The sequence below is a fragment of the Lipophrys pholis genome, assembly GCF_963383615.2.
Source record: "Lipophrys pholis genome assembly, chromosome: 16".
Classification (NCBI taxonomy): Eukaryota; Metazoa; Chordata; class Actinopteri; order Blenniiformes; family Blenniidae; genus Lipophrys; species Lipophrys pholis.
The window spans coordinates 20,394,771-20,410,406 of NC_137634.1; the positions used below are offsets into that span (position 1 = coordinate 20,394,771).

The following is a 15,636-nucleotide window of genomic DNA, read 5'->3' on the forward strand; positions in this document are numbered from 1 at the left end:
AGATTCTGATGAAGAAACCAAGAATCAAACATTTCTGCACGGCCTGCGATCTAAAGGCTTCTATGGTGGAAAGATTTAACCGTACATTGAAAACTAGAATGTGGAGATATTTTACGGCTCACAACACCCGACGTTACCTCGAGGTCTTGCAAGACTGAGTGAAAAGCAGCAACCATAGTTATCGTAGTAGAGTGAAAATGGCTCCAACGGACATGACTTCTGAAAATACCCTCCAAGTGTTTCGCAACCTGTACGGCACACCTACCGGTCATAGAGGTCAAAAGTAACAGTTTAGATTTAAGGCGGGTGACCTTGTCAGCATATTCAGACTGAGAGGAACATTCGATAAAAAAATATGAACAAAGTTTTACGGATGAAGTGTTTACCGTGTCAGATTACATCCCCGTACACCGCCCGTATACAAACTCGAAGATTATGACGGAGAACTTATCAACGAGTCGTTCTATGAGGCGGAGCTACAAAAAGTGAAAATGACTGAAGACAGGACTTACCAAGTGGAGGAAATTTGAAATAGATGTACTGTGCGGGCAGAAAAACAGGTTTTGGTACGTTGGAAAAACTGGCCTGAAATATTCAACAGCTGGGTCAAGGCCTGTACGTTTAAAAACAACACAAGCAAGTTACAGACAAGTTACGGACCTCTGCACGTCTGCATATATGCTCGGATTGAAGGCGTACGATTGGTGGACACTCTCCAACCGTTCAGCCCCATACCCATTTATAACCTCTTTGTCTACAATGATCTTATTCAGTATCAGACTGTCGGTGGCAGCTACCCCTGTTTAGGTTTTAAACAGGTCTTATCAGGTAGAAGTTAGATTTTTTTTCCTGTCATCTGTTTTTTAAATTGAGGGGGTGATAAAGGAATGTTCCCTTTGAGAAGTTTAAAAGCAATTTCGCATAGAGTTTGCAGAAAATCGGAGGAGCAGTGGGCGAGTACGTCTTTACGTTTCTGAGAGGAGGAGTGGTACAGAGCTTTCAATAATGGGGCGTTTCTCTTTATCCGCGTAGACATGACTTGTGGAAATACACCTGCCCTCAGTCTGTACTGGTCTGGGCAGGAAGGTGTGAGGTCGATGATTAAATAACCATGTGGATCTTGAGTGGCATCTTGAAAACTCTAAGAAAAACTTATTTGAAGGGGAAATCTGATGAGCCAGTATCATTGTCTGGAATTTGTCTCAGATATTTAAACATCACCAAATAATCGCTGTTCAGGCTGATGGTACGACTGTGTTTACCTTGATGAAATACATTCCAAGTCAGCATCGTGACACTCATGTTTCTGTGACGTCTGTACTGTGTAAAAATTTTCAAGACATCTGGATTAGCGGAGGCTTGGAAAATGATATCAAGTACAACCAGGTGACTTCACCCAGGAGGAAACAGGTCTGCATTTTCAAATGAAACAGGGAGTCCCTCAACAAATTTAATGTTATTATTTTCTGCAGTTTATTGCACGTCTTTTGAAAATGCACAGAATCCATCACGTGTGAACAATTATTTTACATAAAAAGGTTTTTCCCGGACCCGCTGGGGTCCCGTAGTAATGTGGCGTGGCTATCTGTGTCTCTGGGTGAGGAAAAGCCGAAACAAAACGTTATTTTATTGATTACCTTTTTTTTTTTTAAACTAGTTGCAAAAATGTGGTCAGTTCAGTTCCCTCCACCTTAAAGAACATGGCTGCCACATATATGGTGCTACAGCACATCCATGCATTGGGCGCAGTTTGGCATTCAATGTCTTGCTCAAGGACACTTCAATAAGGGCAATGGGGAATCAAACCGGCAACCTTCTGATCTCAAGCCACCACATATACTCATTCACACTTTATTTGATTACAACTTTCAACAGATTCACTCCATCACTCATGCCATGTGATTCAACTGCAGAGATGGAATCAGACTTCAGTGACATATTGAGGAATATATTAATTAGTAAATTAAAATGTGACCTCTTTTCTGTTGGCAGCGGGGAGCAGCATGGTTTCCACCAGGCTCCTCCTCTTCCTCTTCCTCCTCCTCCTCCTCCTCCTGCTCTGTGGCACTGGTCGATCCTCATACTGACGCTTTGTTGTGAATCTTGCACGTAAAAGCAGAAGGTTATGAGGAGGTTATTTCTGCGGCTGCTGCAGGATTCATTCACAAATTAAGAAGAGAGAGAGAGAGAGAGAAAACGCATGGACGGCAGCGGGCAACATAAACGCAACAGAAAAGGAGAATCTTTATTTTTTGCACACCGATCGCTTTGCACAGCTCTTTTGTTTTCTCGGTGTGGTGCTGCAGAGAGGACCGAGAACCGGAGCCGGTGTGATCGGAAGCTCCGGGGGAGGGGAGCGGTGGTTGACGGGACGCCGCTGCAGGATCACGGTAGGCCACGACCGGCGTGCACAGTTACAGGTGACCCGCTGTGCACAAATCTCACCATGAACGACATTGGATGGACACAGAGGGTTCTGCAGTGCAATCATTTTGCAAAAGAGTTGCCCGTCAAAGCTCCTGCAGAAACACCGTATGGTAGTTGTGGGGTGTCGCATTGAAATACAGTGAGATGTACAGCAGGTTAAATGACTTGTTTCTACTGTATATTCATAGAGGAGGATGCCCACAGGGGTGTCAATCACATTTTAGTTTTGGGGGTAGGGAGGGGGCACATGCAGCTCAAATTGATCTCAAGGCAGCTGGATCTGTAAGATAAAACACCAAAAATCTATAAATATTGACCATTGCAAATGTTTCCAGATGATCATAACAAATTGTTATTATTGTAAGAAGGAAATGTCCAGTTTCAGCATTTTGTCTTTAACAAACCTTCTAATGCACAAAAAGATTTTGGTTGAATCTTTACAGAAAAAAATGACGTGACTTTTGTGATTTATTTGCAAAATGTGCTGCATGATCTGAAATGTCTCTGCCACGTGTCTCTCTTCAGGTTAATGTTCAAATTTCTGCAGCCTTCAGCATATTTTTGCTCAAATTCAACCTCGCATGTGGCTCTGATATCATTGCTAGTACACTGAGGCAGCTGTCTCTTACTGCTCATTGATCTCTTTATTGTAATTCTATTGTTAATCCTTTTATTTGACAATTAAAACAAATACCTAAAAATGTCGGCCTTGAGTTATAATTATGTTTTCTTTTAAAAAATTAAATTTTTTTAAGATAAAATGATATATTTCTGTTACATATAGTGATATTGAAATGCACTTGATATTTTAGTTTTTTTCTCTTAGCTTTGTTGTCAATGTTGTTTTACTTCTGCTACTTTGAGTAAAACAGTGTGATTGTAGTGAATAAATTATGTGCAGCAGTCACTTTCATTCATAATAGTGAGTTATTGTTCTCTCTTTGCACTGCTGTCCTCTGGGCCTGCTTGAACCCTCTGACAGTCCGGTTTTGACGTATGTTTGACTCCCCAAATATCCAAACGCACTGTTTTGCTGTGTGTAAAGTGGGGTTTTAATGCAAACAGCTGTCGCTTCCTGAGACATCCAGCGGCCAACGTGTGTGTGCAGGTTGTGTGTGTGTCGGCTCGGCCATGGATGCAGGGAGATTGGAGCAGCAGGTGGCCACCGTGGAGCGCGGCATCGCCTTCCTGAAGCAGGAGCACCTGGCCATGTTGACCGGCCTGCAGCTGGAGATCACACACCTGAAGAGGCGCTGTCACGGCAAGTCACCTCACTTTACAGCTCCTCCTGTCTGTGTGTGTGTCACCTCGACTTTTCTGTCTTACCTGCTTTTGGCTCCTCTTGTCTGCAGAGCTGAGCTGTGAGCTGGACTCCAGGTTTCCCGACAGAAACACAGCGGGTAAGGAATTACAACTCCTTGCTGATGATGGAGAAAGTGATATGTGGGAGAAATGTTATATTTATAGTGATGTTCCAAAGCTGTGCAGAGGTGGTCTGGAGTTCACATGCATACAGTTACAACACATACCAATTTTACTGTTAAAAGGCAGGTTAAGTTTTTACCTTGATGAAATTTGCATTGGCTTTATATAAGTCAGTGTCACAGGATGCTGCAGCGAATCTCAGCTGACTGAAGCAGCAAACCCTCAAGACAGGTCCATCACAAAGCACAGTGAGACAGTCATGTATGTACATTTAAATTTAAATCTAAGTTTAGAAGAAGCCTGAGTACAGAGAAAACAAAAACCCGCACAGGGAGAACTTGCAAACTCCACACAGGAGTGAGAGAGTGCTAACTACTACACCATCATGGAATTTTTTTATATAATCTCTCCATATTTAACAAAGTTTCCATGTTGACATTGTCATACAACTGAGCGATTCTGCTTTCAATGACAAAGACAATGTCAGATGTATAAATGTATAGAATTTGTCGACAAATTAGTAATTTAACTGCTATACTCTATGACACAGTTAATGGATTTTTATCACTCTTAGATCGGAAAGTCTATTGTGTTCTATTGTATTGATGAATTGCAATCAGTTTGAGCATTATTCCTACCAGCTGACCGGCCCCTTTGTTGTGCATGTCTTTGAAAACATGCATTTCAGATTGTGGATGTTTTAAGAATGCACGGCATCCACCTAATGCATACTTGAAATGTCTTTGAGAGGAGCAGGAATGATCCTTGGAAGAGTCCTCAAGAAGGATTTGATCATGTAATGTCTCAGAAAATACCATCTACCAAGGAAACAGCCTTGAGAGGCAGCCTCTCACTTATACAGTAACGTTCAGGTTTCTACAGCGAAACTCATCAGTCCATAAATGATCAACATTGAGTTCCTTATAGAAAAATGTGCAGACTTTAGAAATATGCTGGACTGTAGCATTGATATTGTTAGTTGGGTCAGTAGAATGTGTATGCATGACTAAACTCTTCCAAGTTAATTGCGGCAGGGGTAGATAAAACTGAAGAAAGTGGTATTGATCATAGAAAAACACATTTACAGTCATTTTTATAGCACTGGAATTTCCCGTTGTGTAGTTTTGTGCAAATTATATGTTAATGTGTGTGTCTCAGAGGAAGAAGCAGAGCTGGCAGCGCGCTGTGAGGCTGCGGAGCGCCTCCTGGAGGATCAGCACTGCATGATGCTCGCTGCACGCGGGGAGCTGCGCGCCGGACGCGCACGAGCATCTGCGCTAGGAAGGAACCTCAGGGAAGAGGAGCGGCACTTCCTGGAGGAGCTGAAGCGTCGCAGCCACAAGATCACGCTGCTGAGTCGTGAGCTGCAACGGCAAAATGTGACCACCACCACCCTCTGCCACGAGCTGCACACCGCCCGGCTAAAACTGTTCCAGCAGAGGCAGAGGACGGACTCCGCTGCAGAGATGGCGGACGGAGCTGGAGTGCAGGGGGACGAGGGAGGAGAGGCAGAGGAGGAAGGAGACGACGACGAGGAAGAGGAAGACGGCGATGGCGAAGGTTCGAACTGGCTCCTGTCTCCGCCTCCTCCTCCTCCCCCTCCTCCTCCCAGCCACTCATCAGCGAGACACAGGAGGCGTCTCAGCGTGAGGGAGGAGCGGGTCAGAGCTTGCATTCCGCAGGAGAGAGTGACATCACCACAGAGGCCACACTCCATGCCTGATCCCGCCCTCTTCCTCGTGCCCCTCAGGTACCGCCTCCTCCGCCTCAACCAGCCCGTCCAAAATCAGGACGACGACGGGCTGGAGGACGAGTGGGAGGACATAGACGACAGTAGGGTGCACAGGAGGGTGGACATGGGCGCCGGAGAGGGAGAAACTGCTCTGTGACACAGACGGGGAGGCGGCGTTGTCTCCCAGCGGCTCTCGGCCGGCCGACATCTGATGCAGCTTTTCTAGAAGAAAGTTCAGATGAGAGAGATGTAGCCTTGTGATTGTCTGTAGATTCCAGGAAGTGAGTTACATATTTAGAGTTAGTTGCACAGAAGTGCGTGAACCAACTTATATACATAAGCAAAGTAATGTACTGTGAGGGAAACTGAAGAAATGGGCCTAAAAAGGAAAAGAAGAGAGACTGGTGAATGCCTTTTAATTGTAACACTGTTGATCACAGTTTTCGCCTATATTTAGTAGCCTGGTTCCATGAACACTTAACACCCTGTCGTTCAAAGTGGCCATCTGCTGTTTCACTGCACTAGCCATACTCCAGGTTCAGAGAGTCACTCAGAAAGGCTTAGGGACATTTTGTATGATTTGCACTTTATTAAATTCATGCAATGTGCCTAATATTGGCAAAACGGCATTTCTGGGGTCGTGTTTTCTGTTTTCATTAAGAGTTTTTCACTTGTCAGGCTAACATATGCAACTCATGGAAAATACTTCTTTGTTATCTATTAAGCTTTATCTGACTTGCAGCTGTGGGATAATGCAGGGTACGCCCTGGGCAGGTTATATTTAATAGTATTCTTTTCACCATTCATTTCTACAACTCAAGAAAAGTTGTTTCCATTTTTTTATTACTTTCAAACCACAAAAACATGTCTGGTTGAACCTCTCAGCTCTCTTTATTCTGATATGATCAACCAAAACACCAGTACCCGTATTCACAAAGCATCCTAAGGCCAAAAGTAGCTCTTCGTGACGTCACTCTTAAGAAAAATCTTAGAATTCTTCGAAATTTAAGATTTTTCTCAGAATTTTTCCTTACTAAGATAAAAGTAATTCACAAAGCATCTTAAGCCCTAAGAGAGCTCCAAAGGTGGAAAACCACTAAAAGTAGTGAGGAGGACTTTTAAGGAGCCTAAAAGTTTCTTAACCCTCCTGTCATGTTCACCTCTCGCCCCTTACTTTAGTGTGCCCTGTCAAAATTGACCGGTCTGTTTTAACTGTTTAGCACAAAAAACATTTTTCCCCACCAAATTTTTAGTCAACATTCTTTAGCTGGGAACAATGTCTCAAAGTAGTGTTTAACGTGAATTTATAGAATTAGACATAAAATAACTGCAGTGAAAATACAAATAGGCACTGAAAATGTATTACAAAATGAACATGAAATGTAAAAAATAACAAAGACCAACCTCAACATGAAGTCGTGTGTGTGTTTGTGTGCGTGTGACACACGCTTCCCCCCCAGGTTTGTCATCTCCAGAATCATTCCCTCAATAGACTCTGGTAAAAAGAGTTGAAAGCTGGACTTGATGCCATCCACACAAGATGTCGCATACCATGTTGGCCCTGGCGTCATCTTTATGATGTTTTCCACTCTCGCTCTACTTCCTCTGTCCTGGGGGGATGAAGACCAGAGCAAGTGTCCACTCTTGGACTGGAATGTCTCCTCAGGTGCCTGTTCTTCAGGTGCCTCTCCCTCTCCATCTGTTGACTGGTCAGTCTCCTCAAAGACTGGATCAGTTTCTGTGTTGTCTTCCACTTCCGAGACATCCTCCTCTATCTCTGGTTCAATTTCAGTGCTCTCTTCATCATGTCTAAAAAGTTGGTCAGTCGCCTACTCATTGTGCTCAGAGTCAAAGGAGTGCAAGGCAAACATCAAGCTAAATATATGAGGTCTGTGTGAATACATTGCTTCATCAGAAAGTTGGTTCACGTGGGAGGATCATTATGGATGAATATCGTCTGGATACCCATTCATTACCTATGGCAGGCACTTTTGACCGGGAACACCACGGGTGTAACAAGGTTGATTAAAACACTCAAAATTCAATGAAAGAGGTGATCATCACTTTTTTATGTTCAAGTGCACAGTGTGGAGAATATCATAAGGCCTCGAGGCAATCAGATGTAAAACACAATATTTCTGAGTGTTTTAAGTTTCAAACACAACAGTATGACGGATAATGAAGAGAAAGGAAAGATGTTCTTCGTTTATTTAATCAGTGACGCCACGCACTGTGGGTCAATTTTATTTTGAAGGTGTGAAAAAAGTATTTTAAAGGGGTGTTTGTTTTTGTCTTTGTCTGGTGCGCCGTTTCTGTATCTGAGGGGAATGCTGTGACTGGTGATGTGTCCAGTGTCTCTGGTGATGGATACTCCTCACGTCGCATCTCTTTAGTGACAGAAGACAGGAGCTGTCCAATTCAGCACCAACTGGTGAGGATGGCTTTGCATTGGCATTGACTCGAGAAAGGTTTGAGTTAAATAATTTGATCTCGTCGGCCCTGAACTTGCTTTTGTTGGTCTGATGCATGTTAGAATGCTTTTGATCACACTGAGTCGCTTCTGGTCAGGGCCCCGTGCTCGCTGCGTCATGTCTTGCGAGGTCCTGTGTTGTTTCTTGATTGCATTCCCACCAAGACCCTTGGCTTGTGGATCGATCTTGCAGCTGACAGGAATTTACTTTTGTCATCATACGCATTCGCGGTGAAGGACTATTTGGTTGCAGATGCACGGTCCCGCTGTTAGTTTCGTGCAATGGCAAGTGGATTGTGTCTTGTGGATTTTTTAAGCCCCTGTGAATACTTCTCCATTGACTCTTGGTGTGAGTGTTACATCTTGAGGGTCCACTCTTTTTTTTTTTTTCCTCTTGTGGGTATTTGATCCCAGTTATTTTCAAATGAAGTTTTTTAATAGTAAACGGTTTGAGACTATTTATTAACAGTGGCGGCTGGTGGTAAAAAAAAAAAAATTGGGAGGGGCTATTACAACAAAACAATAAACTACTTAAACATAAATTTTGCTCTCCTCTCCTTCAGGCCAGCAAACTTTTCAATCACTTTCTGATTGAAATCTGTCATTTCCCAAACAAGTCTCTTTTCCACGGAGAGCATGGCCAGTGCATTAAGCCTCTCCTGGGTCATGGTGTTTCTAGAAAATGTTGTCCACTGCAGATGGAGAGATAAAACAGTGTGAGTGGACTGAAACACGGTGTCTGTGCTTCCTACTGCTCTCATCCACTTGTCATCCAAGATGAGTTACTGAATTTAACAAAATGATCATTTATCCTATATTTCTATTACTTCCAGGTTTTCTTTCCAGGGTAGCTCTGGGCTCGGTCGGTAGAGTGCTCAGCTTGCAATCGGATGGTTGAGGGTTTGAGTCCACTTCTCACTGCGTTCACTTGTGAAAGTGTCCTTGAGCAAGACACTGAACCCCAAATTGCTCCAATGGTTGTTCAGCAGTGGGTCTGGCTCCTGACCAACCACTGGTTATGGAATTATTGATGAAAATTACAACCTGTGCCTGTCATTGATAAATTAAAAAAAAAAAGCTATATAATAATATGTAGAATAATCATCAATACTCAGAAGACAGTTGTTTTGTAGTTCATTGTGAGTTATTTCAAACATAAAAAAACATTATAATGGGTAAAATTAATGACAATGAATAAACTTTAAACCCCTGGCTAGCTCAGTTGGTAGAGCATGAGACTCACAATCTCAGGGGTAGTGGGTTTGTGTCCCACGCCGGGCGTCACCTTCCCGTGGGCTCACCACCTGCAGGAAGATTCTTAATCGGTGCATTGTGGTCTGGGTGACAGTGCTCAGACTGTCACCCCCGCGACCCGGAAACGGATAAGCGGAAGAAAATGAATGAATGAATGAATAAACTTTACATCGGACCCTCTGTCACATAAAGATCACTCTGCTCTCTATTCCTCACCTGACCTCATTACCTGTTGCTTTATCTCCTCATTAAATTGACCTGAGCTTCATCTAGTGGGTGAACATAAGAACTGCACATATGGCCAGTGAAAAGGTAAACGGAGAAAGCATGGATTAACATGTATAATGGCTCCAACACTGTTCATTATATTGATGTTGTTTGTTAAATAGAAGGAATGTTTGTGTCATGTGTGGTTATTTGCAGCTTAATGTTCCTTTTTGAAACGTTTGATCCACAGAAAAGCTACACCTTGCTGGAAAACAACCAAATGACTTAAAAATGACGTACCAGGTTCCTCCTGCACAATAAACACCTTTTATTCAGGAATTTTAAAAAAAACCTTTGTTCTGTATTGAATTGAATTGTTTGTCTTCATTCTTTTTATTCTTATTAATTAATTCAAATAAAATAACTGTTTTTGAAGTAGATAGTGACGTCTTGTGGTCTGCTGTGGGAGAAGACCCACCAAAGATATTTACAAAAAACATTATTCTGGAAAAACAAACCATCATCAAATGCGACACAATTGGGGAAAAACTACACAAAGGTGACTTCTGTAAAACATGTCCCAGAAAAATGGTCATTTTAAGAATGAACTGTCCAAACAATGGCTTTCAATAAAAACTACCTAAATGAAACAACACTTTTTACACAATATATTTTACAATAAGAACCCTCCTCACTTGGAAATGATACTTGAATTATTCCTCTCATGGCCTCCAAACAGTGTCTGTAAGAGCACGATTTCAATTAATTCACTTGTGATAATTTGTCAATTCCCCATTCATAATGTGTCATTATGAATACAGATTCTTAAAGTAAACATCTCATTCCTAATCATGTTGACAGTTTGTCATTATGAATAAAGTAGTTCAAAGAAATTGTTCCCTGCATCTAAAATGCCGTTGAAGCAGTAATTCAATACAGTCCTGTATTTTCTCCAGCCTCTTCAGCAGAGCTTTTCTGAGCACATTGTCCTGCAGAGTTCAAATCCCTGTGGTGTCAGGAAGAATCATTTCAAGTCATTTTGAGCTGAAATTGCAGCCTGATTGACGGCGACTGTCCAACGAGTTGTTGCTCTGCTGTCCATTGACAGAATCACCCGTTGGTGTCGAGCAATAGAAGTCTACTTCGTCTGTTTCTAATGAAATATAACCTTTATTACAAAATCACACTCAGTGTCACATCTGGAGCAGGTTTTGGTCCAGAACTGATGAAAGTGAAAAAAAAAACCACAAATCTGTTAATCCAGTGAAAGAAGCAAACAAACTGCTAAATCCATTACATGTAAGCATGAATAGTAATAGTACAAAGTGTTTTAATGCAATAGTCTTTATTCCATTGTCAACCTGAGCAGCACTGCCAGCAGTGCTGCTCCTCCAGGACTCATCCTGCCTCCCTCACCTGGCTGCTGAGCTTCTAGCAGCAGGTGGCCTCCACGAGACGTATCAGAGACCAGCTGATTCTCCAACCCAGTCTCAGGGCAGTTCATAAAATGGCCACCAAATGGTCACAAAATTTAATCTATTTCTCCTGTTCTGTGACACTGCTACGACCCGGCTCTGCGAAGAGAAGGATGTAGGTGTAGGAAGTAGCAATAAGCAGGTGAGTTTGGCTGAAGTGAGGGTTTTATTGGTAGTTCTCAGGTTTACAATGAACAATCAGAACCCCAAAGACAAAATATAACCAAAGATGGCCAAACAGGTAATGCCCAACAAAGGTAGATTTACTATAACCAAAAGGCAGCTTCTTCACTAGAAGGCCGTGAACTAAGGTTTCAACTAACACAAATTCCATAAACAAGAGAGCGGCCAAAAGCCAAACAAACAAAACACTGAATTAACACAAAAACAAAACACCCCCAAACTGATTGCAGAAAAATAATGGAACCTGCACTTGCTGCTGCATTTGCAAAGATATATGTGTAAAAAAACAAAACACGGAGGAAACAGTCGAGATTAGAATAGTTATGAAATCAAATTAAGAGGTAGTGTGACATATTTGCAATCTCAACCTCTCTTGTCTCTCTCTCTGTCTCGTTTTTAAGCTAAATCCGTTTGTTCAGTATCCGTTTGACAGTGGAATTATTCATGGACTAAATATAATCAACATCAGTCTGTGATTCAGATCTTTTTCTCAGGCCTTCAGAGAAGGCCTTGCAGGCCCTGACGGCCCGCCACTGGCATATAATCATATAATCAGAAACTTTGTTAAATAGGTGAATAATGATATAAATGATATACCTGCAAGCAAAGTTGCATTTAACTTAAATCATCCATATTTACTATTAAGAAATTTAAATGGTGTATTTTGAAAAGACACTGTGACGCATATTTGCATTTCATGTGTTGTATTTGACCATTAATATGCCTTATAAATAATATGCAATATATACTTGATGATATGTTTAGGCATCAAAATGCCATAAACACATGCACATAGTGGATGATTCATTTATGTTATTGTGTTATTCAGTTATTCATTTTGTCTGAATTTAAGTTATTTAGCTAATGTTAAAACTGAAGATCAGCATGTAAAACACATTTGTCAGTCCTTGGTTTAGATTTTTACTTTTGACCGGATTAAATATTTAAAGAGTGGAGAAGTCGAGCAGAGGTCAGAGATGTTAGAGGAAGCTTGTAGAGGTTTGTGATGACTCACAGTCTGACTGGCCCTTCGTGTCGACCTACTGAAATCTATGAATCTGCATCCTCATCCAGATTGATTTTCTGTAAGTTGTGGCTTCCTCACACGCTCTGCTTCTCAGATTGATGGAGGTGAATGCATACACAGATCAAGGAGTGGAGCAAATTAATTGTGTTGACACAAGCCGTTAGTTTTGCACTTGGAGTTTGTCATTTCAAATATGTGCAAATTAGCCCATACGCTTTCAGAAATAGTAGCAATATTTTAAACTTTGCTAAAAGCACAATGCATTGTAAACCTCGTAATAACAAAATGTTTTTAAATTCACAGATATCAGTTCATAAACAAATTTAAATATGTCTTTTATTTATATATGTTTATATTTATGTAATGTACTTGTATTCACTCCCTATTCCCATTGTTAGTTTGTTCAATAAAGTTGATAAAAAAAAGAAAAGTCTAGAGAGGTATGCAGCGCTGCCATGGCAACCAGAGGGGCTGCTTTTTCAGCTCGTGCCAAACGGGGAGCATTAAGGACGGGGGGAGACTGCTAAGAGGTTTGTGTCCTGGGTTTTATGTGTGTGTCTGTTTGGGGGAGGACTGTGTCATGTGTGTGGCAGTTATTACAGGTGGTAGAATGTGAAGGGGAGCCAGCCCTCTTCCTCCTCCTCCTCCTCTTCCTCCTGCTGCAGCTATTAATACCCCCTTCTGCATGTGCTCAAGGTTGATGGAGAATGCTTGGACCGGTGTGGATGGAGGAAGTTGCATCATGATCTGCAGAGATGTTGCCCTCTTCTGGACTGAGAGGGGTACTTTCAGTGTGTGAATGGGCAAGTGTGTGTGTGTTTAGAGGGTGTGTGTGGTGGGGAGAGGGGCCTGCAGCCTCTGTCATAGCTCCTGTCCACCCATGAAGGGCAGACACTCGCATGCACACAGTTTGTGTAACATGGTTTCGCAGCAAGGACGGGGAGATCCTCTCTCTCTGGAGGGACGCCGGAGCAACTTCAGCTCTCTGATTTCAGCAGCATGATCAGCACGAAGGTGTGCAGGAGATGACAGACGCTCTCTCCCTCGACACTGGCTGGTGAGACTCATTTACCTCATGTGTTTTCAGTGTTTCTGTTCCTCAGCTGCACTTTTGTGTTGTCATGAGCTTGAATGACGTGTTTCCTTATAATAAACTATCTGTGTGCCGAATAACATTTAAAATGTTGGTATTTTTCTGTCAACTTAGCTGCTTTGTTATTCTCAGAGCAGAATTTCATGTGTTTATTCCAGGATTCCCACATGCTCCACATCATTCCAGAGTTCATCTGATGGGATTTAGTCCACAAGCTTTTCAAGTGTAAGGTGACACCCTGCAGGGACACATCATAATCAGCTGTTGGCCAAATCTCTAAGCTGCTTTCACACATACACACACACACACACACACACACACACACACACACACACACACACACCCACACACACACACACACACACACACACACACACACACACACACACACACACACACACACACACACACACACACACACACACACACACATACGGTTTCGGCTTCCTCAGTTCATCTTTTACAGATTCATTGGCACAGATGATATTTATGTTTTAAAGACAGGCTGAAAAAGGTTTGAAGCACAGCTCGACCACTATTATCGACCTCATAGAAAGTACATACATCTACATCACAGTAGCGAGCACTAAATGTTAACAAATCATTGCCGTTATTAAAGGATATTTTCAGAGAGTTTTATATACAACTTCTGTTACTTTTAAAATATGAAACATTACATATAATTTTTATGGAATATTCAGTTTAAAGATTTAAAATTCACACATAGCTAACAAGTTATAGGTTTAACATGTGTCTAAATTAGTGTAAAAGATTATATAATATAGCTGCCACGTACCTACGATGTAACTTGTTAAAAATGCCATAATATGACAAAAGTGACTTGTTGTCACCACCATGTATCATGCATATTATCAAATATAGTAGCTGTAAAGATTATATGACTTTCTTTCACTTGCATCTCTTTGTTTCCTCATATTTTCTCTCCATCAAGCCATTAGTTTCATTTTGTATGACTTCATGCCAAATCAGCTCATCTGCTGCAAACTTTATATTAAGACTGCACTCTCGCTCACTCATGGTTTTACTTTCACTTGGGGCAGCAGTGCTGATATCAGTTTACATCTCTTTTCCCTCCGCCTGATCTCAAATGGGTGATAGATTCTGATTCTGTGGATTTTAGTTGCTGAATGAAACTTGTTGAGTTTATCTGATGCGTTGTTGCAGTCGTCCACAATGGTCGTCTGTGTATCCTGAACCGCCCCTCCTAATTAACAGTGGGGCACTAATGCATGCACTGGGGGTTGACGCTGAGCCAAAACAAAGAGGTGAAACACAAAAGTCTTTATGTCCGTCCATCCACATTCTCTACTCCTGGCAACAACACTAACAATGGGCAAAGGCAAGACGCCATTCCATCAAAGGTCTTTGTGCTTCTGTAAGGATTGTGAAGCAGATCAACCCCAAACTTCTAAGTGTACGTCTGGTGCAGCATTCGGAGTGATATTCAACAAAATCAAACATGTGGATCACATGACCTGCTGTGGCATCCCCACGCGGGAGCTGCCTAAATGCACGTCGAGTAATTCTCTGGCTGCATTGTCACAGATCATTTTGTAGCATTAAGGCACAATGCGGAGTAAGTGGGTCACCGAGCACGTCTCAACCCAGCATGATGCAAAACAACCGGCGTTTCTCTGTCACAGGCATCACAATAAACTCAAAGCGATGCTTTCTACTGTTTGCCAAACTGATTGGCGTTGGAATAGATTCAGGGAATCTGTTCTGAACATCTTCAGACTCAGAGCTGCCAGAGTCTCTGCCGGAGCTTCTCATCTTTAGATCCAGGTCCCAGCATTCTGTAAAGAGTCGAGAGGCAATCAGCTCATTTCTTTCGACTCTGTTCCCTGAACGCCACATCTCTCCTCTGCAGCTCAGCTCTCCAACAACCCGCCACCATCTCAGTGTCTGACACCTACAAATGCAGAAAAAGCTCTAATGAGTACATGTGAGGATGATACGAGCTGGAAAGGAATGATAAAGTTTGTCACATGTTTTCAAAGCAGAGAAAGTCTAATTGAAACATTTCAAATCCAGACACTAACGTTGAGATCAAGTTCAAATATGTACGACTGTGTTATTTCTATGTAAAAAGAGCTTGTTCGGACTCACAGGTGGTAGAGTAGGTCAAGATTGACATTAAATTTATCATTAATGTGCCCTTGGGCAACACTCTGAACTCTGTGTGATTGCAGTTCATGATAAAAAGTGCTTCTCTTTTCTCATCTCTCTGCACTCATGTAAATGTTGCCATACTTAAACTTTCTCCCATCCGTTCTCCCTTAGGTCCTCTTCAAGGTTGTATTGCTGATCCGTGTGTAGAGG

At 42.1% G+C, this 15,636-nt stretch overlaps 1 protein-coding gene across 2 annotated transcripts; it reads left to right on the forward strand.

Annotated features, from left to right (window-relative positions):
- Nucleotides 1–2,063: 2,063 nt before the first annotated feature.
- LOC308122282 (coiled-coil domain-containing 92B-like) lies at nucleotides 2,064–6,212 on the forward strand. 2 transcript variants are annotated; one of them, XM_080484023.1, is made up of 4 exons: nucleotides 2,064–2,390; nucleotides 3,536–3,688; nucleotides 3,780–3,827; nucleotides 5,011–6,212. In XM_080484023.1, the coding sequence occupies exons 1-4, from the start codon at nucleotides 2,201–2,203 to the stop codon at nucleotides 5,739–5,741; spliced, it is 1,122 nt and encodes a 373-aa protein (XP_080340149.1). In that variant the 5' UTR covers nucleotides 2,064–2,200; the 3' UTR covers nucleotides 5,742–6,212. The 2 variants fall into 2 exon arrangements, with proteins under 2 accessions (XP_080340149.1, XP_080340150.1); XM_080484024.1 differs by having other exon boundaries at nucleotides 2,094–2,390; nucleotides 3,493–3,688.
- The last annotated feature ends 9,424 nt before the right edge of the window (nucleotides 6,213–15,636 follow it).